The sequence below is a fragment of the Alosa pseudoharengus genome, unplaced genomic scaffold (assembly GCF_046254945.1).
Source record: "Alosa pseudoharengus isolate Yale_2024_CS ecotype anadromous, Long Island Sound unplaced genomic scaffold, YU_APseudo_1.1 YU_APseudo_1.1_scf_19, whole genome shotgun sequence".
NCBI lineage: Eukaryota > Metazoa > Chordata > Actinopteri > Clupeiformes > Clupeidae > Alosa > Alosa pseudoharengus.
Window position 1 is genome coordinate 6,138,073 of NW_027468657.1, and position 27,385 is coordinate 6,165,457.

Consider the following 27,385-nt stretch of genomic DNA (forward strand, 5'->3'; position numbering starts at 1 on the left):
AAACTTGGTGAAATTAATCATGGGACTGTCCCTAATCGGTGTGCCAAATTTCACAACTTTTTACCAGACGGTTCTATGGGCTGCCATAGACTCCCATGGCGGAAGAAAGATGTTAAATAAATATAGCTGCAAGCAGCAATGAGGGGGCCAAGCAGTATAGGCCGGAGTAGCCACGGTGACAAGATAGAACTCAGCAGACACCCGGGATAAACAGGGCTGAAACAGGGCTGAGTATTGCCACTGCCTCCGCCAGCCAGCCCCCCCCCCCACCTAATCACCCCAGCCCGTCCCACCCCGTCCTGCCCTGCCCTGCCTTTGCACGCACGCATTAGAATTAACTGGATGGAATATGTTATCATCAGTTTCAAATCAAAAAATAAAAGATTTATAAAACACATCAGCAACTACACATCAAAATGCAATATTGCTAATTGCAGCACCCCCTACAGGTCAAAGGTCACCAAATGGTTTGAGAATCCTCCTAATGGGGTCATGAATATATGTAGTAAGTTTGGTTATGATACATGGCAGGGTTGCTGAGATATGAGCTCACTTCCTGTTTGGCGGCTTCGCCACCAATTTCAATTGGCTGTTACAGCCGAATGCTTCTGTCAATTGTTCCAGAAAGCAATGCACTGATAAGGCATGGTCTGAAGATGGTCTCTGCCAATTTTGGTGAGGATCCGCTGAAATTTGTGACCTGCGAAAACTTGGACGTGTTTTTGATTAAATCCAATATGGCGGCCGAATCAATTACGATGACATCACAGGTTGGCTTGGGTCGGCCTAAGACCTCCAACAGTATTACCTGAAATCACTAGTGCATTTTAATTCTAAGGACAACAGCAGCTACAGGCCAAAAGGCATGTTTCTTAATTATAGCGCCCCCTAGAGGTCAAAGGTCACCAGATTTCTTGAGCGTCCCCCTGATTGGGTCCTGAGTCCATGGACTAAGTTTGGTTATGATAGATCAAAGGGTTGCTGAGATATGAGCTCACTTCCTGTTTGGCGGCTTCGCCTCAAATTTCTATTGGCTGTTACGCGCGAACGGTTTTAGTTCCGAAGATAAAAAGCAATGCATTAATGAGACATGGTCTGTAGATGATATATGTAAAGATTGATGTCGATCGGACAAAATTTGTGACCTCTGATACGTTTTAAGTGATTTCGATGAAATCCAAAATGGCGGAAAATCCATCATGGCGGAAAATGACGACATAGGGTACGTTGAACTCGGCTTGGTCAAAGGATTCCAATGATACCTCATTTTTGACAATCGGGTCAACAGGTCAGAAGTTACGTGCGTGAACGCAAGTCCAACTTTGGCCTGTTGGTGGCGCTAGAGCGCGGGAGGTGCCGACATGAAACTTGGTGACATGAATCAATGGACTGTCTTAAATCAGTGTGCCAAATGTCAGAACTTTTTGCCAGACGGTTCTATGGGCTGCCATTGACCTCCATTGCAAAATAATGCGCATCAGCAGCTACAGGCCAAAAGGCATGTTTCTCAATTACAACGCCCCCTAGAGGTCAAAGGTCACCAGATTTATTGAGTGTCCCCCTGACTGGGTCCTGAGTCCATGCACCCAGTTTGGCTTTGACACATGCAAGGGTTGCTGAGATATGAGCTCACTTCCTGTTTGGCGGCTTCGCCACAAATTTCGATTGGCTGTTACAGCCGAATGCTTCTGTCAATTGTTCCAGAAAGCAATGCACTGATAAGGCATGGTCTGAAGATGGTCTCTGCCAATTTTGGTGAGGATCCGCTGAAATTTGTGACCTGCGAAAATTTGTACGTTTTTTTGATTGAACCCAATATGGCGGCCGAATCAATTACGATGACATCACAGGTTGGCTTCGGTCGGCCTAAGGACCTCCAACAGTATTACCAGACACCACTAGTGCGTTTTAATTCTAAGCACAACTGCAGCTACAGGCCAAAAAGCATGTTTCTTAATTACAGCGCCCCCTAGAGGTCAAAGGTCACCAGATTTCTTGAGCGTCCCCCTGATTGGGTCCTGAGTCCATGTACTAAGTTTGGTTATGATAGATTTATGGGTTGCTGAGATATGAGCTCACTTCCTGTTTGGCGGCTTCGCCGCAATTTTCGGTTGGCTGTTACGCGCGAACGGTTTTAGTTCCGAAGACAAAAAGCAATGCATTAATGAGGCATGGCCTGAAGATCATGTGTGTCAAGTTTGGTGACAATCGGACAAAATTTGTGACCTGTGAAAGATTAGTTTCACTTTCACTAAAATCCAATATGGCGGAAAATCCATCATGGCGGAAAATGACGTCATAGGGTGCGTTGAACTCGGCTTGGTCCAAGGATTCCAAGGATAGGTCATTTTTCAAAATCGAGCCAACGGGTCAGAAGTTACGTGCGTGAAAGCATGTCAAACTTTGGCCTGTTGGTGGCGCTAGAGTGCTCGGGGTGCGGACTTGAAACTTGGTGAAATTAATCATGGAGTACTGCCTAATTAGTGTGCCAAATTTCACAACTTTTCACCAGACGGTTCTATGGGCTGCCATAGACTTCAATGGCAGAGGATTTATAATAATAAGAAAACTAAGAAACACAATGGGTGCCTTCGCAGCTTCGCTGCTTGGCCCCCAATAATAATAAGAAATCATAGAAACACAATGGGTGCCTTCGCAGCTTCGCTGCTTGGCCCCCAAATATAGCTGCAAGCAGCAATGAGGGGGCCAAGCAGGCAGTTCAGCAGTCCAGAAGTCCAGATTTGCCATGCAACTCAATGCCGTGGCATCAGGCATATAGCATTAAGCAGTCACAACAAGTTCCATGTCAAACAACCCAAGATTGGCTGAGTTACAAGGTCAAGTTTCACATCAAAACATAACTGATTTTGTGTGGCTGAACCAGGGCTGAGTGTCGCCGCCCCCTCACCCAGCCAACCCACCACTGCAATCGCCCCTGCCCGCCCCACCCCGTCCTACCCCGCCCCACCCTTGCACGCACGCATTAGAATTAACTGGATGGAACTCGCTGTCAACAGTTTCACATCAAAAATAAAAGATCGATTGAGATATGATCATGCTTGCTGTGATTTCAATGCCCCAATAGAGGTCAAAGGTCACCAAATTATTTGTGCATCATCAGGATGAACCAGATGGTTCTATGGGCTGCCATTGACCTCCATTGCAGAATAATGCAGCAACTACAGGCCAAAATACATTTTTGCCAATTACAGAGCCCCCTAGAGGTCAAAGGTCACCAAATTTCTTGAGCGTCCTCCTGGTGGGTCCAGAGGACCATGTACTAAGTTTGGTTTTGATACATGAAAGCGTTGCTGAGATATGAGCTCACTTCCTGTTTGGCGGCTTCGCCGCACATTTCGATTGGCTGTTACAGGCAAACGCTTCTGTCAATTGTTCCAAAAAAAAATACACTGATGAGGCATGGTCTGAAGATGGTCTCTGCCAATTTTGGTGTGGATCAGCTGAAATTTGTGACTTGCGAGTAATTATTCATGTTTTTGATTAAATCCAATATGGCGACAAAATCAATTACGATGACATCACAAGTTGGCTTGGGTCGGCCTAAGGACCTTCCACAGTATTGTCAGACACCACTAGTGCGTTTTAATTCTAAGCACAACAGCAGCTACAGGCCAATAGGCATATTTCTTAATTACAGCGCCCCCTAGAGGTCAAAGGTCACCAGATTTTTTGAGTGCCCTACTGATGGGGTTATAAGTCCATGTACTAAGTTTGGTTATGACAGATGAAAGGGTTGCTGAGATATGAGCTCACTTCCTGTTTGGTGGCTTCGCCGCATATTTCGTTTGGCTGTTACGGGAAAACGGTTTTAGTTCCGAAGATGAAAATCGATAACTTTTGTGCGGCTTGGTCTGAAGATGTTATGTGCTAAGTTTCGTGAAAATCGGACAAACTATGTGAGGCGTGAAACTTTTTAAAGGTTTTTGACAAAATCCAAAATGGCGGAAAATCCATCATGGCGGAAATTGACGTCATAGAGTGCGTTGAACTCGGCTTGGTCCAAGGATTCCAACGATACCACATTTTTGACAATCGGGCAAACGGGTCAAAAGTTACGTGCGTGAACGCACGTCCAACTTTAGCCTGTTGGTGGCGCTAGAGGGTTCGACAGGGAGGCATGAAACTTGGTGAAATACATTTTTGGTGTGTCCCCAATCAGTGTGCCAAATTTCACAACTTTTGACCAGACGGTTCTATGGGCTGCCATAGACTCCAATGGCAGAGGAAAGATGTTAAATAAATATAGCTGCAAGCAGCAATGAGGGGGCCAAGCAGTATAGGCCGGAGTAGCCACGGTGACAAGATAGAACTCAGCAGACACCCGGAATCAACAGGGCTGAGTATTGCCACCGCCTCCGCCAGCCAGCCCCCCCCCCCCACCTAATCACCCTAGCCCGTCCCACCCCGTCCTGCCCTGCCCAGCCCTTGCACGCACGCATTAGAATTAACTGGATGGAACATGTTGTCTTCAGTTTCACATCAAAAAATAAAAGATTGATATAACACATCAGCAACTACACATCAAAATGCAATATTGCTAATTGCAGCACCCCCTACAGGTCAAAGGTCACCAAAGGTCATTTTTTGAGCGTCCTCCTAATGGGGTCATGAATATATGTAGTAAGTTTGGATATAATACATGGCAGGGTTGCTGAGATATGAGCTCACTTCCTGTTTGGCGGCTTCGCCACCAATTTCGATTGGCTGTTACGGGCGAATGCTTTTGTCAATTGTTCCAGAGAGCAATATATTGATAGGTTATGGTCTAAAAATGGTCTGTGCCAATGTTGGTGAAAATCAGATGAAACTTGCGACCGGCGAATACTTTTTGATGTTTTTGATTAAATCCAACATGACGGTCGAATCAATTACATCAAAATATAACTGATTTTGTGTGGCTGAACAAGGGCTGAGTGTCGACACCCCCTAACCCAGCCAAACCACCGCCGCAATCGCCCCTGCCCGTCCCACCCCGCCCCACCCTTGCACGCACGCATTAGAATGAACTGGATGTAACTCGCTGTCATCAGTTTCACATCAAAAATAAAAGATTGACTGAGATATGATCACACTTGCTGTGATTTAAACATAGAGGTCAAAAATTGACGTCATAGGGTGTGTTGAACTCGGCTTGGCCCAAGGATTCCAATGATACCTCATTTTGCCATTCGGTTCAACAGGTCAAAAGTTACGTCCGTGAACACAAATCCAACTTTGGCCTGTTGGTGGCGCTAGAGCGTTTGAGGTGCCGGCATGAAACTTGGTGAAATTAATTATTCGACTGTCCCCAATTAGTGTGCAAAATTGTATAACTTTTTACCAGACGGTTCTATGGGCTGCCATTGACTTCCATTGCAAAATAATGCGCATCAGCAACTACTGGCCAAAATGCATTTTTCTCAATTATGGAGCCCCCTAGAGGTCAAATGTCACCAAATTTCTTGAGCGTCCTCCCGATGGGGTCGGAGGTACATGTACTAAGTTTGGTTTTGATACATGAAAGCGTTGCTGAGATATGAAATCACTTCCTGTTTGGCGTCTTTGCCGCAAATTTCGATTGGCTGGTACAGGCCAATGCTTTTTTCAATTGTTCCAGAAATCAATGTACTCATCAGGCATGGTCTGAAGATGGTCTCTGCCAATTTTGGGCAGGATCCACTGAAATGTGTGACCTGCGAAAACTTGTATGTGTTTTTGATTAAATCCAATATGGCCGAATCAATTACGATGACATCACAAGTTGGCTAGGGTCGGCCTAAGGAACTCCAACAGTATTACCAGACACCACTAGTGCGTTTTAATTCTAAGCACAAAAGCAGCTACAGGCTAAAAGGCATGTTCCTAAATTACAGCGCCCCCTAGAGGTCAAAGGTCACCAGATTTTTTGAGCGTCCCCTTGATTGGGTCCTGAGTCTATGTACTTAGTTTGGTTATGATAGATGAATGGGTTGCTGAGATATAAGATCACTTCCTGTTTGGCGGCTTCGCCGCAAATTTCGATTGGATATTACGGGTGAACGGTTTAAGTTCCGAAGACAAAACACCACAACTTTTGTTAGGCTTAGTCTGAAGATTATGTGTGTCAGGTTTGGTGACGATCGGACAAAATTTGTGACCTGTGAAAACTTTTTAGTGTTTTTGATGAAATTCAAAATGGCGGAAAATTCATAATGGCGGAAAATGACGTCATAGGGTGCGTTGAACTCGGCTTGGTCCAAGGATTCCAACGATACGTCATTTTTGACAATCGGCCATACGGGTCAAAAGTTACGTGCATGAACGCACATCCAACTTTGGCCTGTTGGTGGCGCTAGAGCGCTTAAGGTGCCGACATGAAACTTGGTGACATTCATCATGGGACTCAGCCTAATTAGTGTGCCAAATTTCACAACTTTTCACCAGACGGTTCTATGGGCTGCCATTGACTTCAATGGCGGAATAATAATAATAAATATAGCTGCAAGCAGCAATGAGGGGGCCAAGCAGTTGAGCAGGAGTTGTCATGGCAACCCAATGTTGCTACATTATACACACACCCAATTAACCCCCCCTGTCCCACACACACACATATACACAGATAAACTTCTTCCCCCACACACCCCAATAACCCCCCACACATATGCATACCTCAAACATCACCAAATTTATTGTGCGTAGTCAGGTTGTAGTCACAAGTCCACATACCAAGTTTGGTGTCGATACAAGAAAGTGTTGATAATTGTAGCACCCCTAGTGGTCAAAGCTCACTAAATATATTGTGCGTCTTCAGGATGTGTTCCCGAGTCCATGTACCAAGTTTGGTGTCGATACGATAAAGTTTTTCTAATTATAGCGCCCCTAGTGGTCAAAGGTCACTAAATGTATTGTCCTTATTCAGGATGTGGTCCCGAGTCCAGGTACCAAGTTTGGTGTCGATACGAGAAAGTGTTGCAAATTATAGCACCCCTAGTGGTCAAACGTTGCTAAAATTATTGTCTGTCCTCAGGATGAGGTCCCAAGTCCATATACTAAGTTTGGTTTCAATATGTGAAAGCATTGCTGAAATATGAGCCCACTTCTTGTGATTATAGCGCCACCTATAGGTCAAAAGTCATCAAATTTATTGAGCCTCCTCCTAATTGGGTCCTGAGACCCTGTACTGAGTTTGGTGTTGATACGCAAAAGCCTTGCTGAGATCACTTCACTTCCTGTTTGGCGGCTTCGCCGCCAAACTTGATTGGTCAAGACGGGCGATGGGTTTTGAATATGGGTCCAAAAAGCAATGCGTTTGTGAGTCATGGTCTGAAGATCATCTGAACCAAGTTTCATGAAAATCGGATGAACTTTGTGACCTTTGATGCCTTTTAAGTGATTTTGATTAAATCCAATATGGCGGCCAGATCAATTATGTTGACATCACAAAATCACATCTGTCAGCCTTAGGACCTCCCAGAGACATCACTAGTATATTAACATTAACATTAACAGACACCAATAGTAAGTTTTAATTCCAAACACATCACCCGTTACAGGCCAAAATGTAATTTTGCTTATTATAGCGCCACCTATAGGTCAAAAGTCATCAAATTTATTGAGCCTTCTCCTTATTGGGTCCTGACCCCATGTACTGAGTTTGGTTTTGATACGTTAAAGCTTTACTGAGATATTACTTCGCTTCCTGTTTGGCGGCTTCGCCGCCAAACTTGATTGGTCGTCTCAGGCAACCGGTTTTGAATATGTCTCCAAAAAGCAATGCGTTTATGAGTCATGGTCTGACGATCATCTGCGTCAAGTTTCGTGAAAATCGGAGAAACTTTCTGACCTTTGATGCCTTTTAAGTGTTTTTGATGACATCCAATATGGCGGTCGAATAAATTATGTTGACGTCACATGTTGGCATGTTTCGGCCTAAGGACCTCTCAAGGTATTAACAGATATCACTAATATGCTTTAATTCTAAACACATGACCCGTTACAGGCTAAAACATAATTTTGCTAATTATAGCGCCACCTATAGGTCAAAAGTCATCAAATTTATTGAGCCTCCTCCTAATTGGGTACTGAGACCCTGTACTGAGTTTGGTGTTGATACGCGAAAGCCTTGCTGAGATATCACTTCACTTCCTGTTTGGCGGCTTCGCCGCCAAACTTGATTGGTCGTCACAGGCAACCGGTTTTGAATATGTCTCCAAAAAGCAATGCGTTTATGAGTCATGGTCTGACGATCATCTGCGTCAAGTTTCGTGAAAATCGGACAAACTTTGCGAACTTTGATGCCTTTTAAGTGTTTTTGATGAAATACAATATGGCGGAAGATCCAACATGGCAGAAATTGACGTCATGGGGTGCGTTGAGTTCGGCCTCATCCAAGACTTCCAAAGATATTGCGATATTCAAAATCGGGCATACGGTTCAAAAGTTAATTGCATGGATGCAATGTCAACTTTGACCCATTGGTGGCGCTAGACTCTCTGTGGTTCAGGCATAAAACTTGCTCAAATTAATTTTTATACTGTCCCGAATCAATGTGCCAAATTTCACAACTTTTTACTGTACGGTTCTATGGGCTGCCATAGACTTCAATGACAGCGGAAAGATGTGTAATAATAATAATAAATATAGCTGCAAGCAGCAATGTGGGGGCCAAGCAGTTGAGCAGGAGTTGTCATGGCAACCCAATGTTGCTACATTATACACACACCCAATTAACCACCCGTCCCACACACACACATATACAAAGATAAACTTCCTCTCCCACACACCCCAATAACCCCCCATACATATGCATACCTCAAACATCACCAAATGTATTGTGCATAGTCAGGTTGTAGTCACAAGTCCACATACCAAGTTTGGTGTCGATACGAGAAAGTGTTGATAATTATAGCACCCCTAGTGGTCAAAAGTCACCACATTTATTGTGCGTCCTCAGGTTGTAGTCACGAGTCCATATACCAAGTTTGGTGTTGATACGAGAAAGTGTTGCAAATTATAGCACCCCTAGTGGTCAAAGGTCGCTAAAATTATTGTATGTCCTCAGGATGTGGTCCCGAGTCAATGAGCCAAGTTTGGTTTCGATACGTGAAAGCATTGCAGAAATATGAGCCCACTTCCTGTGATTATAGCGCCACATAGTGGTCAAAATTTACCACATTTCTTGAGTGTCCTCCTGATTGAGTCCTGAACCTATATACCTAGTTTGGTTTTGATATGTGAAAGCATTGCTGAGATATCACTTCACTTCCTGTTTGGCGGCTTCGCCGCCAAACTTGATTGGTTGTCACGGGCAACAGGTTTTGAATATGGTTCCAGAAAGCAATGCATTTATGAGACATGGTCTGACGATCATCTGCGTCAAGTTTCGTGAAAATCGGAGAAACTTTGTGACCTTTGATGCCTTTTAAGTGTTTTTGATGACATCCAATATGGCGGTTGGATCATTTATGTTGACGTCACATGTTGGCATGTGGCGGCCTAAGGACCTCTCAAGGTATTAACAGATATCACTAATATGCTTTAATTCCAAACACATGACCCGTTACAGGCTAAAACGTAATTTTGGTAATTATAGCGCCACCTATAGGTCAAAAGTCACCAAATTTATTGAGCCTCCTCCTAATTGGGTCCTGAGACCCTGTACTGAGTTTGGTGTTGATACGCGAAAGCCTTGCTGAGATCACTTCAATTCCTGTTTGGCGGCTTCGCCGCCAAACTTGATTGGTCACGACGGGCGATGGGTTTTGAATATGGCTCCGAAAAGCAATAACATTTGTGAGTCATAGTCTGAAGATCATCTGCGTCAAGTTTCGTGAAAATCGGACAAACTTTGCGAACTTTGATGCCTTTTAGGTGTTTTTGATTAAATCCAATATGGCAGCCTGATCAATTACGTTTACCCCATAAATTGACATCTGCGTTGAGTTCGGTCTCATCCAAGGATTCCAAATATACCTTAATGTTCAAAATGTGGTGTACCATTCAAACGTTATGTGCATAGATGTAATAAAAAATTTGAAATGTTGGTGGCGCTAGAGCACTCAAAGTGCAGACTTGAAACTTTGATAAATTAAAGATATGACTGAACCGAATCAATGTGCCGAATATCCCAACTTTTTACTGTATGGTTTAATGGCAAATTAGCGTTTCGTTATAATAATAATAATAATAAGAATACGTAGAATCACTATGGGTTGCCTCGCAGCTTCGCTGCTTGGCCCCCAATAAGAAAAGGTAGAATCACTAAGGGTTGCCGCGCAGCTTCGCTGCTTGGCCCCCAATAATAATAATAATAAGAACAAATAGAAACACAATGGGTGCCTTCGCAGCTTCGCTGCTTGGCCCCCAAATATAGCTGCAAGCAGCAATGAGGGGGCCAAGCAGAATAGGCCGGAGTAGCCATGGCGACAAGATAGAACTCAGCAGACATCCGCGATCAACACTTTCAACTAGTGTCACATCAAAACATAACTGATTTTGTAGGGCTGAAACAGGGCTGAGAATTGCCACCGCCTCCGCCAGCCAGCCCCCCACCTAATCACCCCTGCCCGTCCCACCCCGTCCTGCCCCGCCCCGCCCTTGCACGCACGCATTAGAATGAACTGGATGGAACATGTTTTCATCAGTTTCACATCAAAAAATAAAGGATCGATGAAACACATCAGCAACTACAGATCAAAATCCAATATTGCAAATTGCAGCAACCTCTACAGGTCAAAGGTCACCAAATGTTTTGTGCGTCCTCCTAATGGGGTCATGAATCTATGTAGTAAGTTTGGTTATGATACATGGCAGGGTTGCTGAGATATGAGCTCACTTCCTGTTTGGTGGCTTCGCCATCATTTTTGATTGGCTGTTACGGAAAAATGCTTTTGTCAATTGTTCCAGAAAGCAATATATTGATAGGATATGGTCTGAAGATGGTCTGTGCCAATTTTGGTGAAGATCAGATGAAATTTGTGACCTGTGAAAACTTTTTGATGTTTTTGATTAAATCCAATATGGCGGCCGAATCAATTATGATGACATCACAAGTTGGCCTGGGTTGGCCTAAGGACGTCCAACAGTATTACCTGAAACCACTAGTGCATTTTAATTCTAAGCACAACAGCAGCTACAGGCCAAAAGGCATGTTTCTTAATTACAGCGCCCCCTAGGGGTCAAAGGTCACCAGATTTCTTGAGTGTCCCCCTGATTGGGTCCTGAGTCCATGCACCCAGTTTGGCTTTGATACATGCAAGGGTTGCTGAGATATGAGCTCACTTCCTGTTTGGCGGCTTCGCCGCAAATTTCGATTGGCTGTTACAGCCAAATGCTTCTGTCAATTGTTCCAGAAAGCAACGCACTGATAAGGCATGGTCTGAAGATGGTCTCTGCCAATTTTGGTGAGGATCCGCTGAAATTTGTGACCTCCGAAAACTTGTACGTGTTTTTGATTAAATCCAATATGGCGGCCGAATAAATTATGATGATATCACACGTTGGCTTGGGTCGGCCTAAGGACCTTCAACAGTAGTACCAGACATCACTAGTGCATTTTAATTCTAAGCACAACTGCTGCTACAGGCCAAAAGGCATGTTTCTTCATTACAGCGCCCCCTAGAGGTCAAAGGTCACCAGATTTCTTGAGCGTCCCCCTGATTGGGTCCTGAGTCCATGGACTAAGTTTGGTTATGATAGATCAATGGGTTGCTGAGATATGAGCTCACTTCCTGTTTGGCGGCTTCGCCGCAAATTTCAATTGGCTGTTACGCGCGAACGGTTTTAGTTCCGAAGACAAAAAGCAATGCATTAATGAGGCATGATCTGTAGATGATATCTGTGAAGTTTGGTGTCGATCGGACAAAATGTGTGACCTCTGATACGTTTTAAGTGATTTTGATGAAATCCAAAATGGCGGAAAATCCATCATGGCGGAAAATGACGTCATAGGGTGCGTTGAACTCGGCTTGGTCCAAGGATTCCAACGATACCTAATTTTTGACAATCGGGTGAACAGGTCAAAAGTTACGTGCATGAACGCACGTCCAACTTTGGCCTGGTGGTGGCGCTAGAGCGCGCGAGGTGCCGACCTGAAACTTGGTGAAATGAATCATGGGACTGTGTCCAATCACTGTGCCAAATTTCAAAACCTTTCACCAGTCGGTTCTATGGGCTGCCATTGACTTCAATGACGGAATAATAATAATAATAGGGAAGAAAACGTAGAAACACAATGAGGTCCTCGCAGCTTCGCTGCTTGGCCCCCAATAATAATAAGAAAAGGTAGAATCACTAAGGGTTGCCGCGCAGCTTCGCTGCTTGGCCCCCAAATATAGCTGCAAGCAGCAATGTGGGGGCCAAGCAGGCAGTTCAGCAGGCCAGATTTGCCATGTAAGTCAATGCCGTTGCATCAGGCATATAGCCTTAAGCAGTCACAGCAAGTTCCATGCCATACAACCCAAGATTGGCTGAGTTACATGGTCAAGTTTCACATCAAAACATAACTGATTTTGTGGAGCTGAACCAGGGCTGAGTGTCGCCACCCCCTCCCCCAGCCAGCCCACCGCCGCAACCGCCCCTGCCCGTCCCACCCTGCCCCACTCTTGCACGCACACTTTAGAATTAACTGGATGGAACTCGCTGTCATCAGTTTGACATCAAAAATAAAAGATTGATTGATTGCTGTGATTTCAATGCCCCCATAGAGGTCAAAAGTCACCAAATTATTTGTGCATCATCAGGATGAACCAGACGGTTCTATGGGCTACCATTGACCTCCATTGCAGAATAATGCAGCAACTAAAGGAAAAAATACATTTTTGCAAATTCCAGAGCCCCCTAGAGGTCAAAGGTCACCAAATTTCTTGAGCGTCCTCCTGGTGGGTCCTGGGGACCATGTACTAAGTTTGGTTTTGATACATGAAAGCATTGCTGAGATATGAGCTCACTTCCTGTTTGGCGGCTTCGCCGCAAAATTCGATTGGCTGTTACAGGCGAACGCTTCTGTCAATTGTTCCACAAAAAAATACAGTGATAAGGCATGGTCTGAAGATTGTCTCTGCCAATTTTTGTGAGGATCAGCTGAAATTTGTGACAAGCGAATACTTATTCATGTTTGTGATTAAATCCGATATGGCGGCCGAATCAATTACGATGACATCACAAGTTGGCTTCAGTCGGCCTAAGGACTTCCAACAGTATTACCAGACACCACTAGTGTGTTTTAATTCTAAGCACAACAGCAGCTACAGGCCAAAAGGCATGTTTCTTAATTACAGCGCCCCCTACAGGTCAAAGGTCACCAGATTTCTTGAGCGTCCCTTTGATTGGGTCCTAAGTCCAGGTATTTAGTTTGGTTATGATAGGTGAATGGGTTGCTGAGATATGAGCTCACTTCCTGTTTGGCGGCTTCGCCGCAAATTTCGATTGGATATTATGGATGAACGGTTTTAGTTCCGGAGACAAAACACCACAACTTTTGTGAGGCTTGGTCTGAAGATCATGTATGTCAAGTTTGGTGTCGATCAGACAAAATTTGTGACCTGTGAAGTTTTAGTTTCACTTTCACTAAAATCCAATATGGCGGAAAATCCATCATGGCGGAAAATGACGTCATAGGGTGCGTTGAACTCGGCTTGGTCCAAGGATTCCAACGATACCTCATTTTTGACAATTGGCCTTACGGGTCAAAAGTTACGTACGTGAATGCACGTCCAACTTTGGCCTGTTGGTGGCGCTAGAGTGCTCGAGGTGCCGGCATAAAACTTGGTGAAATTAATTTTTGGACTGTCCCCAATCGGTGTGCCAAATTTCACAACTTTTTACGAGACGGTTCTATGGGCTGCCATAGACTCCAATGGCGGAAGAAAGATGTTAAATAATAAATATAGCTGCAAGCAGCAATGTGGGGGCCAAGCAAATAAGCAGAAGTTGGGATGGGACTGGACTGAATTGGACAGGATTGGATTGGAATGGAATGGAATGGAATGGACTGGACTGGTCTTTACTGGACTAGACTGGACTGGACTGAATTGCATTGCATTGGATTGAATTGGACTGGATTAGATTGGATTGGATTGGATTGGACTGGACTGGACTGGACTGGACTGGACAGGATTGGATTGGAATGGACTGGATTGGATTGGATTGGGATTGCTGAGATATGAGCCTACTTCAAGTGATTGTTGATTGGATTGGATTGAATTGGACTGGATTGAAATGGATTGGGATTGGACTGGACTGAATTGGACAGGATTGGATTGGAATGGAATGGACTGGACTGGACTGGACTAGACTGGACTGGACTGGACTGGATTGGATTGGATTTGATTGGACTGGATTGGGATTGCTGAGATATGAGACTACTTCATGTGATCGTTGATTGGATTGGATGGAATTGGACTGGATTGGATTGTACTGGACTGGATTGGAATGGATTGGACTGGATTGGACTTGAATGGATTGGATTTGATTGGACTGGATTGGGATTACTGAGATATGATCTTACTTCATGTGATTGTTGATTGGATTGGATTGGATTGGATTGGATTGAATTGGACTGGATTGGATTGGATTGGGATTGGACTGGACTGAATTGGACAAGACTGGATTGGATTGTAATGGACTGGGTTGGATTGGATTTGATTGGACTGGATTGGGATTGCTGAGATATGAGACTACTTTATGTGATCGTTGATTGGATTGGATGGAATTGGACTGGATTGGATTGTACTGGACTGGATTGGAATGGATTGGACTTGAATGGATTGGATTTGATTGGACTGGATTGGGATTACTGAGATATGATCTTACTTCATGTGACTGTTGATTGGATTGGATTGGATTGAATTGGACTGGACTGGATTGGATTGGATTGGGATGGACTGGATTGGATTGGATTGGGATTGGACTGGACTGAATTGGACAAGACTGGATTGGATTGGAATGGACTGGATTGGATTGGGATTGCTGAGGTATGAGCCTACTTCAAGTGATTGTTGATTGGATTGGATTGAATTGGACTGGATTAGATTGGGATTGCTGAGATGTGAGCCTACTTCATGTGATTGTTGATTGGATTGGATTGGATTGAATTGGACTGGATTGGATTGGGATTGGGTCTTGAGTCCATGTACAAAGTTTGGTTTCAATCCATGAAAGCGTTAGTAAGATATGAGCCTAATTCATGTCATAGTTTTCCCTAGTGGTCAAAAGACACCAAATGTATTGTAGCTATTCAGGATGTGTTCATGAGTCCACGTACCAAGTTTGGTGTTGATACGAGAAAGTCTTGCTAATTATAGCACCCCTAGTGGTCAAAAGTCACCAAATGTATTGTGCGTCCTCAGGTTGTGACCACGAGTCCACGTACCAAGTTTGAGGTTGATACGAGAAAGTATTGCTAATTATAGCGCCTCTAGTGGTCAAAGTACACCAAATGTTTTGTGTGTCCTCAGGATGGGGTCCCAAGTCTATGAACCAAGTTTGGTTTTGATATGTGAAAGCGTTGCTGAGATAGGAGCTAACTTCCTGTAACTCTAGCGCCCCCCTAGTGGTCGAAGGTCACCAAATTGATTGTGTGTCCTCAGGGAGGAGTTCCAAGTCCATATACCAAGTTTGGTTTTGATATGTGAAAGTGTTGCTGAGATATGAGCCTACTTCCTGTGATTATAGCGCCCCCATAGTGGTCAAAAGTCGCCAAATTTATTGAGCCTTCTCCTAATTGGGTCCTGAGCCCATGTACCGAGTTTGGTTTTGATACATGAAATCTTGGCTGAGATAACAGTTCACTTCCTGATTGGTGGCTTTTCAATTTTGATTGGTCGTCACGGCCGACCTGTTTTGAATAAAGGTCAAAAAAGCAATGCGTTTGTGAGACATGGTCTGAAGATCATCTGTGCCAAGTTTCGTGAAAAATGGATGAAATTTGTGACCTGTGAAAACTTTTAAAGGTTTTTGATTTAATCCAATATGGCGGTCCAATCAATTATGTTAATGTCAAAAGTTGATATGTGTCAGCCTAAGGCCCTCCCAAAGTATTAACAGAGATAACTAATATGTTTTAATTTCAAACACATCACCCCATAGAGGCCAAAACGTACTTTTGTTAATTATAGCGCCACCTGTAGGTCAAAAGTCATCAAATTTATTGAGCCTTCTCCTAATTGGGTCTTGAGCCCATGTACCGAGTTTGGTTTTGATATGTGAAAGCCTTGCCAAAATCTGAGTTCACTTCCTCTTTGGCGGCTTCGCCACCAATTTTGATTGGTCGTGACTGGCGACCATTTGTGAGTATGGGTGTGAAATGCAATGCAATTATGAGACATGGTCTGAAGATCATCTGTGTCAAGTTTCGTGAAAATTGGATGAAGTTTGTGACCTGTGAAAACTTTTAAAGGTTTTTGATTTAATCCAATATGGCGGTCCAATCAATTATGTTAATGTCAAAAGTTGATATGTGTCAGCCTAAGGCCCTCCCAAAGTATTAACAGAGATAACTAATATGTTTTAATTTCAAACACATCACCCCATAGAGGCCAAAACGTACTTTTGTTAATTATAGCGCCACCTGTAGGTCAAAAGTCATCAAATTTATTGAGCCTTCTCCTAATTGGGTCTTGAGCCCATGTACCGAGTTTGGTTTTGATATGTGAAAGCCTTGCCGAAATCTGAGTTCACTTCCTCTTTGGCGGCTTCGCCACCAATTTTGATTGGTCGTGACTGGCGACCATTTGTGAGTATGGGTGTGAAATGCAATGCAATTATGAGACATGGTCTGAAGATCATCTGTGTCAATTTTCGTGAAAATTGGATGAAGTTTGTGACCTGTGAAAACTTTTAAGTGTTTTTGATGAAATCCAAAATGGCGGTCCAATCAATTATGTTAATGTCAAAAGTTGATATGGGACAGCCTAAGGACCTCCCAAAGTATTAACAGAGATCACTAATATGTTTTAATTTCAAACACATCACCCCATACAGGCCAAAACGTACTTTTGTTAATTATAGCGCCACCTGTAGGTCAAAAGGCATCAAATGTATTGAGCCTCCTCCTAATTGGGTCCTGAGCCCATGTACTGAGTTTGGTTTTGATATGTGGAAGCCTTGCCGAGATCTGAGTTCACTTCCTGTTTGGCGGCTTTGCCGCCAATTTTGATTGGTCGTGACTGGCGACCAGTTTTGAGTATGGGTGTCAAAGGCAATGCAATTATGAGACATGGTCTGAAGATCATCTGTGTCAAGTTTCGTGAAAATTGGGTGAAGTTTGTGACCTGTGAAAACTTTTAAGTGTTTTTGATGAAATCCAATATGGCGGTCCAATCAATTATGTTAATGTCAAAAGTTGATATGGGACAGCCTAAGGACCTCCCAAAGTATTAACAGAGATCACTAATATGTTTTAATTTCAAACACATCACCCCATACAGGCCAAAACGTAGTTTTTTTAATTATAGCGCCACCTGTAGGTCAAAAGTCATGAAATTTATTGAGCCTCCTCCTAATTGGGTCCTGAGCCCATGTAGTGAGTTTGGTTTTGATATGTGAAAGCCTTGCCGAGATCTGAGTTCACTTCCTGTTTGGCGGCTTCGCCGCCAATTTTGATTGGTCGTGACTGGCGACCAGTTGTGAGTATGGGTGTCAAAGGCAATGCAATTATGAGACATGGTCTGAAGATCATCTGTGTCAAGTTTCGTGAAAATTGGATGAAGTTTGTGACCTATGAAAACTTTTAAGTGTTTTTGATGAAATCCAATATGGCGGAGGTACAATATGGCGGAAAGTAACGTAATAGGAGTCATTGAACTCAGGTCCGTCAAGGGGTTCCAACTATTTATCAATGTTCAAAATTGGACATACGGTTCAAAAGTTAAGTGCATGGATGCAACGCCAACTTTGACCCATTGGTGGCGCTAGACTGCCTGGGGTTCAGACTTGAAAATTTGTGAAATGGAATATGGGAATGTATGGAATGCATGTGCCAAATTTCACAACTTTTTACTGTACGGTTCTATGGGCTGCCATAGACTTCAATGGCAGCGGAAAGATGTGTAATAATAATAATAAGAAAAGGTAGAATCACTATGGGTTGCCGCGCAGCTTCGCTGCTTGGCCCCCAATAAGAAAAGGTAGAATCACTATGGGTTGCCGCGCAGCTTCGCTGCTTGGCCCCCAAATATAGCTGCAAGCAGCAATGTGGGGGCCAAGCAAATAAGCAGAAGTTGGGATTGGACTGGACTAGACTAAGATAGACTAGACAAGTCTGGATTGGAATGGACTGGATTGGAATGGGATTGCTGAGATATTAGCCTACTTCAAGTGATTGTTGATTGGATTGGATTGAATTGGATTGGATTGGGATTGGACTGGACTGGACTGAATTGGAGAGGCCTGGATTGGATTGGACTGGACTGGACTGGACTGGACTGGATTGGACTGGACTGGATTGGGATTGCAGAGATATGAGCCTACTTCATGTGATTGTTGAATAGATTGGATTTAATTGGGCTGGACTGGATTGGATTGGATTGGACTGGACTGGACTGGACTGGATTGGATTTGATTGGACTGGATTGGGATTGCTGAGATATGAGACTACTTCATGTGATTGTTGATTGGATTGGATTGGATTGAATTGGACTGGACTGGACTGGACTGGATTGTACTGGACTGGACTGGACTGGATTGGATTGGATAGGATTGGATTGGACTGGAATGGAATGGAATGGAATGGATTGGATTGGATTGGATTGGGATTGGACTGGACTGAATTGGACAGGACTGGACTGGATTGGATTGGACTGGACTGGACTGGATTGGATTGGATTGGGATTGGACTGGACTGAATTGGACAGGACTGGACTGGACTGGATTGGATTGGACTGGACTGGACTGGATTGGATTGGATTGGGATTGGACTGGACTGAATTGGACAGGACTGGACTGGATTGGACTGGACTGAATTGGACAGGACTGGATTGGATTGGATTGGAATGGAATGGAATGGAATGAACTGGATTGGATTGGATTGGGATTGGACTGGACTGAATTGGACTGGACTGGACTGGACTGGACTGGATTGGATTGGATTGGATTGGATTGGGATTGGACTGGACTGAATTGGACAGGACTGGACTGGATTGGATTGGACTGGACTTTATTGGGATTGGGATTGCAGAGATATGAGCCTACTTCATATGATTGTTCATTGGATTGGATTTAATTGGACTGGATTGGATTGGATTGGACTGGATTGGATTTGATTGGACTGGATTGGGATTACTGAGATATGAGACTACTTCATGTGATTGTCGATTGGATTGGATTGAATTGGATTGTACTGGACTGGATTGGATTGGACTGGACTGGATTGGATTTGATTGGATTGGATTGGGATTGCTGAGATATGAGCCTACTTCATGTGATTGTTGATTGGATTGGATTGAATTGGACTGGATTGGGATTGGGTCTTGAGTCCATGTACAAAGTTTGATTTCAATCCATGAAAGCGTAAGATTTGAGCCTAATTCATGTCATAGTTTTCCCTAGTGGTCAAAAGACACCAAATGTATTGTAGCTATTCAGGATGTGTTCATGAGTCCACGTTCCAAGTTTGGTGTTGATACGAGAAAGTCTTGCTAATTATGGCACCCCTAGTGGTCAAAGTACACCAAATGTTTTGTGTGTCCTCAGGATGGGGTCCCAAGTCTATGAACCAAGTTTGGTATTGATATGTGAAAGCGTTGCTGAGATAGGAGCTAACTTCCTGTAACTCTAGCGCCCCCTTAGTGGTCAAAGGTCACCAAATTGATTGTGTGTCCACAGGATGTGGTCCCAAGTCCATATACCAAGTTTGGTTTTGATATGTGAAAGTGTTGTTGAGATATGAGCCTACTTCCTGTGATTATAGCGCCCCCATAGTGGTCAAAAGTCACGAAATTTATTGAGCCTTCTCCTAATTGGGTTCTGAGCCCATGTACCAAGTTTGGTTTTGATATGTGAAAGCTTGGCGGAGATAACAGTTCACTTCCTGTTTGAAGGCTTCGCCGCCAATTTCGATTGGTCGTCACGGCTGACCTGTTCTGAATAAAGGTACAAAAAGCAATGCGTTTGTGAGGCATGGTCTGAAGATCGATCATCTGTGCCAAGTTTCGTGAAAATTGGATGAAATTTGTGACCTGTGAAAACTTTTAAGTGTTTTTGATGAAATCCAATATGGCAGTCCAATCAATTATGTTGATGTCAAAAGTTGATATGTGTCAGCCTAAGGCCCTCCCAAAATATTAACAGAGATAACTAATATGTTTTAATTTCAAACACATCACCCCATAGAGGCCAAAACGTACTTTTGTTAATTATAGCGCCACCTGTAGGTCAAAAGTCATCAAATTTATTGAGCCTCCTCCTAATTGGGTCCTGAGCCCATGTAGTGAGTTTGGTTTTGATATGTGAAAGCCTTGCCGAGATCTGAGTTCACTTCCTGTTTGGCGGCTTCGCCGCCAATTTTGATTGGTCGTGACTGGCGACCAGTTTTGAGTATGGGTGTCAAAGGCAAGGCAATTATGAGACATGGTCTGAAGAACATCTGTGTCAAGTTTCGTGAAAATTGGATGAAGTTTGTGACCTGTGAAAACTTTTAAGTGTTTTTGATGAAATTCAATATGGCGGTCCAATCAATTATGTTAATGTCAAAAGTTGATATGTGTCAGCCTAAGGACCTCCCAAAGTATTAACAGAGATCACTAATATGTTTTAATTTCAAACACATCACCCCATAGAGGCCAAAACGTAGTTTTGTTAATTATAGCGCCACCTGTAGGTCAAAAGTCATGAAATGTATTGAGCCTCCTCCTAATTGGGTCCTGAGTTCATGTACTGAGTTTGGTTTTGATATGTGAAAGCCTTGCTGAGATCTGAGTTCACTTCCTGTTTGGCGGCTTCGCCGCCAATTTTGATTGGTCGTGACAGGCGACCAGTTGTGAGTATGGGTGTCAAAGGCAATGCAATTATGAGGCATGGTCTGAAGATCATCTGTGTGAAGTTTCGTGAAAATTGGATGAAGTTTGTGACCTGTGAAAACTTTTAAGTGTTTTTGATGAAATACAATATGGCGGAGGTCCAATATGGCGGAAAGTAACGTAATAGGAGTTAGTGAACTCAGGTCAGTCCAGGGGTTCCAACTGTATATGGATGTTCAAAATTGGACATACGGTTCAAAAGTTAAGTGCATGGATGCAATGGCAACTTTGACCCATTGGTGGCGCTAGACTGCCTGGGGTTCAGACTTGAAAATTTGTGAAATGGAATATGGGAATGTATGGAATGTATGTGCCAAATTTCACAACTTTTTACTGTACGGTTCTATGGGCTGCCATAGACTTCAATGGCAGCGGAAAGATGTGTAATAATAATAATAAGAAAAGGTAGAATCACTATGGGTTGCCGCGCAGCTTCGCTGCTTGGCCCCCAATAATAATAGTAAGAAATCATAGAAACACAATGGGGCTTTGCAGCTTCGCTGCTTGGCCCCCAATAAGAAAAGATAGAAACACAATGGGTGCCTTCGCAGCTTCGCTGCTTGGCCCCCAATAAATGTGGCAGTGCGACGTTGATTCAATTATTTTAACGTTGACAAAGTAATTGTTAGCTGGCTGCAGAATGAGCAGTCATCAACACCAACTGAAAGCCCCGTTTTGCAGGTACAGTAGTCTTGCATTGCATACTCTGAATTACATTTTCCAAAGGCCAGCTTTCATGCTTGTGTCACAACTTCAGAACGGCTTGAGGCACATGCTTCAAATTTGGTGTGAACATTTGTATGGATTGTATGGAATGATTAAGTCAAATGTCAAGGCCAAACCCACCTTGAGTGTGATATCTCAAGAATGCCTGACGCACAAGGTTTTTTGGTACAAGGGTTTGTATGAACTCAAAGATTAAGTGATTCAATGTTTTTTTTTTCAGGAATCTCCCCACCAACATTAACCCAGCAGCTTTCCATCCACTATTGTAATTCCTCTGGCATTACATTCTAGTTTTATTTCTAACCTGCTGCCTGTAGACATGTGTTTCATTTGGAGCAGCATAACGGTAGGCTATCAAAAGCTTATTCCACTGCTTGGTTGAATTTCCCATTGTCCGACGTAACGACCATTAACCGTATGTTATTTGCACACCTATGAAGTAGATCCATTTTGTTGGCCTTATCACACTTGTATATTAATTCGCCAAACTCGTGAAGTTTAAATGAACCGTCATGTTGCATCCGAGCTGTAAAATGCAGACGTTCAGAACATGGCAACATTGTAGCATATGACGGAGGTGGCTTTTAGCCTGCTTAATGATGTTTCAAAGCTAAAGTTCATCAGAATCTTGGGATATGCCTGCTTGACAACGGGAGAGATAGAACTAACGACTGGCCTTTGGCCATAACAACCATCCATTTAGAACTAGTAATGGCAGTTTGTCCTGCAAGTTGAGAAATTAGTTTATATGTGTCGGAAGAAATTAGTTGTACAAACAAGATAGTTTTAGCGATTAAAACGTTTAAATTGTAACAGGAAATGAACACAACGCAAGTGGCAACAGTGGAATAAGCAGGATAATGGACTCCACGGTGGTCTGTTCACAGAAATGAATGCACTACGAGGTTTAAACGGCCATCCGCTTCGCGTCGGGGCCGTTTTACAACCTCGACCGTGCATTAACTTCTGTGAACAGACCACCGTGCCGTCCATTATCCCTTACATAACATTTTTGGTTTGGTTTGGAATTTTATTTACTTTTGGACTGTTTGATTATATGTGACCCTGCAAGGCGAAACCAGTCGCTTTGCGCACAGTGCTATTTTGAGAAAATCCACGATTAACAAGCGTACGGGTTAAAATGTTGAATTTCACGTTTTCGCATAATTCAACAGTATACAGTCTACACTTTCAAATTGTGAACAAATTGCACGGATAAACATACGTTTTGACTGTTAAACCCTGACTTTATTTAGGTGAAGATTCAACACATTGCAGTCATTCCCTTTGTCCACGGCGCTATAAGGTTTTACGGTAGAGCTAAAATTTACTCATTACTCATTACTCGTTACTCAATGTGTCAGCTCTCTATCGTTCTTGGCATATGTAACCGAATATGATTGTGAAAGACTTGCTTTTTTTAGGGCACGAACGGTCAAAAGCACAAACTTTTAGAAATATCCTGGTGTCATTTTACAGACCAAGAAGTTTGACGTAGCGCATTTTAAAGGGAAAGGGATTAGCTATATTTCCCCCTCTGCTGGAGAAATTGTGCATTACGCTATTTCAAACTGTGGAAAAAAGTAACGATAAAGCACATGGATTTGTTTACAAGCTAGCGAAACGGTTAGCATAAGTTCGGAAGAACAATGTGGATGTTACAAGGTAAGAAACGCGATTTAAAACGAGTTTCTTGTTTCTCACTTCTCTTTCCGGGACTGTAGTCTCAATGTTGCAAGGTTGGTTTTCCGCCTGGGGACGCTAGGGGCAACGGGGAAAGTCACCATTTTCACCGGAACAGGTCAATTAACCATCCAAATGATTTCTAAACGGGATTATTACGTTGAAATAGTTGCCAAGTTCCCCTTTAAAAGTAGGCCTATTATATACACAATCTGTGTGCACAGAACTTCCTCTCCCCTTACTTCCCCCGAAATACATTAATAGTGACACCTTATGACCGTCCCAGGTATTAACTAGGGGCAGAAAAAGACACTCACTCGGTTGATGAAGCTGGACATAGTCAGTCATCCGCTTCAAAGTCTACCGTAAGGCTTATAATAGCTGTGTCCTCACACTATCGCACGTGACAATTTACTTCAAAAGGTGATTTTGTCCTCTTCTGGCGTATCGTGACAGGAGAACCATGCCAACTTTGGATGCGGATCTTAGAGATACTTTTTTGCAATACCCTTGATATACATATCGTTGGAAAGCTTAGTTAATGGCCGTTCATGTGAGCACAATAACTTAAAGGAGAATTCCGGTGTGATACTGACCTAAAGTGTGTTGAAACATGATACTGAGTGTGAATGTATGTCTCATAGCTCATCTCGGCTTATTCGCTGCACTTCGAAATCTGACGCTAGTTAGCCGATGCTACCAACAGGGTTTCAAAGGGGGTGCCTCGGGCATCGAATGAACAGGTATGATAAGGGATCAGATTCCAAAAATAATTCTGTGGAAATGCATGGATTCCAGTAGCTGCAACTACTTTCTGTTGCAATTTTCTATGTGTTCTGGACTGGTTGCATCAATAAATGTTAACTGCAAACAGTTGATTTAGTTTATACCAGACAATTTAAGTAGGCCTAACTAGGCTATTTGATCATGTAGCCTATGTTTGGATCATAGGCATGATGATTCATTCATGGCTTCATAAAATATCAACATCCCATGTTGCTTTTAGAGTATTCTACTACTGGCCCAAGTACTATGAAATAAATCTAAAAAAAATAAATAAAATTAGAATTGCACATCTCACAGTTTTGACCATTTTTATAAAAACATATTTTGAAAACAATCAATGGTATTATCTTAATATTCTGGCAAGTTTAAAATATGATGGTCTAAAGTGGGCCAGAGGTGGCGATTCGATATCTGGAAATCTGATCTCACTATGGGTTTGTGTTCACAATTTGGTCCCCCTCACTTTCAAAATATCTCCTGTGCCGCTGGTTGTGTATACAATAGAGATTAATAATGTACAGTGTATAGTTGGATAAATACAGGTTTTCCAGAGATAAATAGAGTATATGTGTTAAGTATAAATAAACATTCTATATAACGAATATACATGTAATATATATGTACAGTATATTGCACAGGTTTATGGGCAGGCTATGGAATATAAATATATATAAATGTATATATCTATATATAATGTATGTATGTATGTATGTATGTATATATATATATACAGTTTCTACCAAAAACTGGTGAAGAAAACGAACTACCAATAATCTTTGTCAAATAGTGTGGTGCAGCAGTGGTCACAATACTGAATCAACTCACCAAAGTTTCTGCAGTCTGCAGTGTGAATCCCCCAGTAGAGCAAAGAACTGCTTCACTCCTGGTTTCTTCCCACTCAGATCCAGATCTGTCAGGAGCAAGGGATTTGTACCTAGAACTGAAGTCAGATAAGCACAGGCTTCCTCTGAAGCATCGCTTTTCAACAACCTGTAAAGAAAGAAACATGAACATAGTAAAGTTAGAGTAAGAGTTTGGGGGTGTTCCCAGTTTAGTTTATAATGAACATGACCACCTGCAGACAATAATGCAGAGTGTGGTTTAACACAAGACCTCTCCGCTATGTTATTTTCTCTGAAGCAAACAAGACCCCTCTGTTACACTGTCCCCTTGTAGCAAGACGCCTCCGACCGCTGCTATTGTTGTTTCCCTTTAGCAAGAACCCTCCACCTTGTTTTCCTTTAGCAAGCAAGACTCCTCTACTACACTATGCACCTGCCACAAGCAATACCTGTCCGCTATGTTGGTTCCCTGTAGCAAGCAAGACCCCTCTGCTATGTTGTTTCTCTGTCAAGAACCCTTTGCTTCCCTGTGCATCCTGGGACTTATTTTCCTATATTGATCAGCAGACAAGGCAATATCCCCTAATTACAGTACAAACATATAAAGCTCTTCATTTCAGAAGTCTTCTCACCTCAGGGTCTCCAGTTTACATTTTTTATCGTTGAGTAAATTATGTAAATCTTTGACAAGCTCCAATCCTGTGTGTCCAGGGTAATTTCCTCTCAGGTCCAGCTCTATTAGGTTGGAGTGCTCTGATTTAAGAGCTGAAGCAAGAGCAGCATATCCATCACCTGTTATACTACAGTCTGAGAGTCTAGAGAAAATCAATAGAGTTTGACATTGGTATAGAGAAAGAAAAACATATTTGTGAAGAAATTATCATTTGGAAATGTACTAATACTGGCCATACTTTGTCTTAGGGGGAGTCAAATGCTTGTGTGATATACATTAATATCATTAACTGTTGCTGCAATACGTTTTTGGGAATGAATAAAGTAATTTATCTGAAAAAAAATATTTGTATCTGGCCATGTGAGAAACTACCGGTACTTTTACAAACATGTAGAAATTGTGATGCAACACTACATCTTAGTCATCTTACAATTCCATTCCATTCTTCGGCATCATATTACTTACAGAAGTTTCTGTAGTTTACACTTTGGATTCTCCAATAGTGCAGAGATCTTCAGCACCCCTAAATCTCCTAGTTTATTCCTACTCAGATTCAGCTCTATCAGGTGTGAGGGATTTGATGTCAGAGCTGAAGTCAGAGCAGCACAGCCTTCATCTGCTATACTGATGTTACTAAACCTACAGATAGACAGACAGTCAGAGACATGTATGGTCAAAAATATAAGTGGTTATGTAATGCACTTTCAACTGCCTAAAGATAGTAATGTGCCAACAATGTGCGTGGACACACTTAATTTTTGACCAACACACCCATAGGTGCACAAATGTGTGTGTACCAGTATATTTGCCCTTCAAAGATTGTGCATGCTGGACAGGAAAATAATGACTATGTCGGTCTCATGCTAGCAAAGACACTTGGGTCCCACCTGGCAAAAACCATAATAGGCCTATATGCATCTCTCTGTCAAAATATTAGTAAAACATGAGATTGGGAATCATCAAATAAAGTCTTGTTGACTTTAAAGCATAAACAGACTCTAAAAATCATTTCCTGTTACTTTAGTTATCATTCTCCTCTACTGTCTGGGGATCTTCAAGTTTAATGTAGACTAGAGTACATATAAGATAAATCAGTCAATAAGTAAATCAGAGAAATGAGTACTGAAATAAATACATTCACAGACTTGATTTTCTTCAGTTTTGACTGTGCTTTATAGAATATCTAGTCTATATCTAACTATAAGCCTTTAGTATATTTCATCATGAAGTCAGAGTTTACTTACAGCAATTTCTGTAATTTGCAGTCTGGATTCTTTAGTAGATCAGAGATGTGATTCACTCCTGAGTCTCCTAGTTCATTTCCACTCAGATTCAGCTCTATCAGGTGTGAGGGGTTTGATTTCAAAGCTGACACAAGAGTAGCACAGCCCTTGTCTGTTATACTGCTGCCAATAAGTCTGCATGGGGAAAGAGTAGGCAACATTAATATTGTTTTTGTTTTATTTTCTTTTAATTATATACATAGATGGATTGCAGGAACAAGTATTTTTGACTTCAACCCCCTACTTCAATCCCAAACAGAGAGGCAGACACACACATACACATACATACACACACACACACACACATGGATAAAATAATGTAATGATCTGAGCCTAGCTGTATGACTGTACTCCCATAATGCTGTGCGTGCGTGTGTGTGTGTGTGTATAATGTTGATG

The 27,385-nt window shown here is 42.6% G+C and overlaps 1 protein-coding gene across 2 annotated transcripts in view; it reads right to left on the reverse strand.

Moving 5' to 3' along the window:
* Positions 1 to 27,385, reverse strand: part of LOC143132185 (uncharacterized) — a 223,345-nt gene that overhangs the window by 151,969 nt on the left and 43,991 nt on the right. For both annotated transcript variants that reach the window (XM_076291544.1, XM_076291545.1), the window contains exons 17-20: positions 26,948 to 27,121; positions 26,169 to 26,342; positions 25,663 to 25,845; positions 25,014 to 25,178 (exon numbers count right to left, since the gene is read on the reverse strand). In XM_076291544.1, coding sequence (XP_076147659.1) covers positions 25,014 to 25,178; positions 25,663 to 25,845; positions 26,169 to 26,342; positions 26,948 to 27,121 — 696 coding nt within the window. The remainder of the gene's footprint in view (positions 1 to 25,013; positions 25,179 to 25,662; positions 25,846 to 26,168; positions 26,343 to 26,947; positions 27,122 to 27,385) is intronic.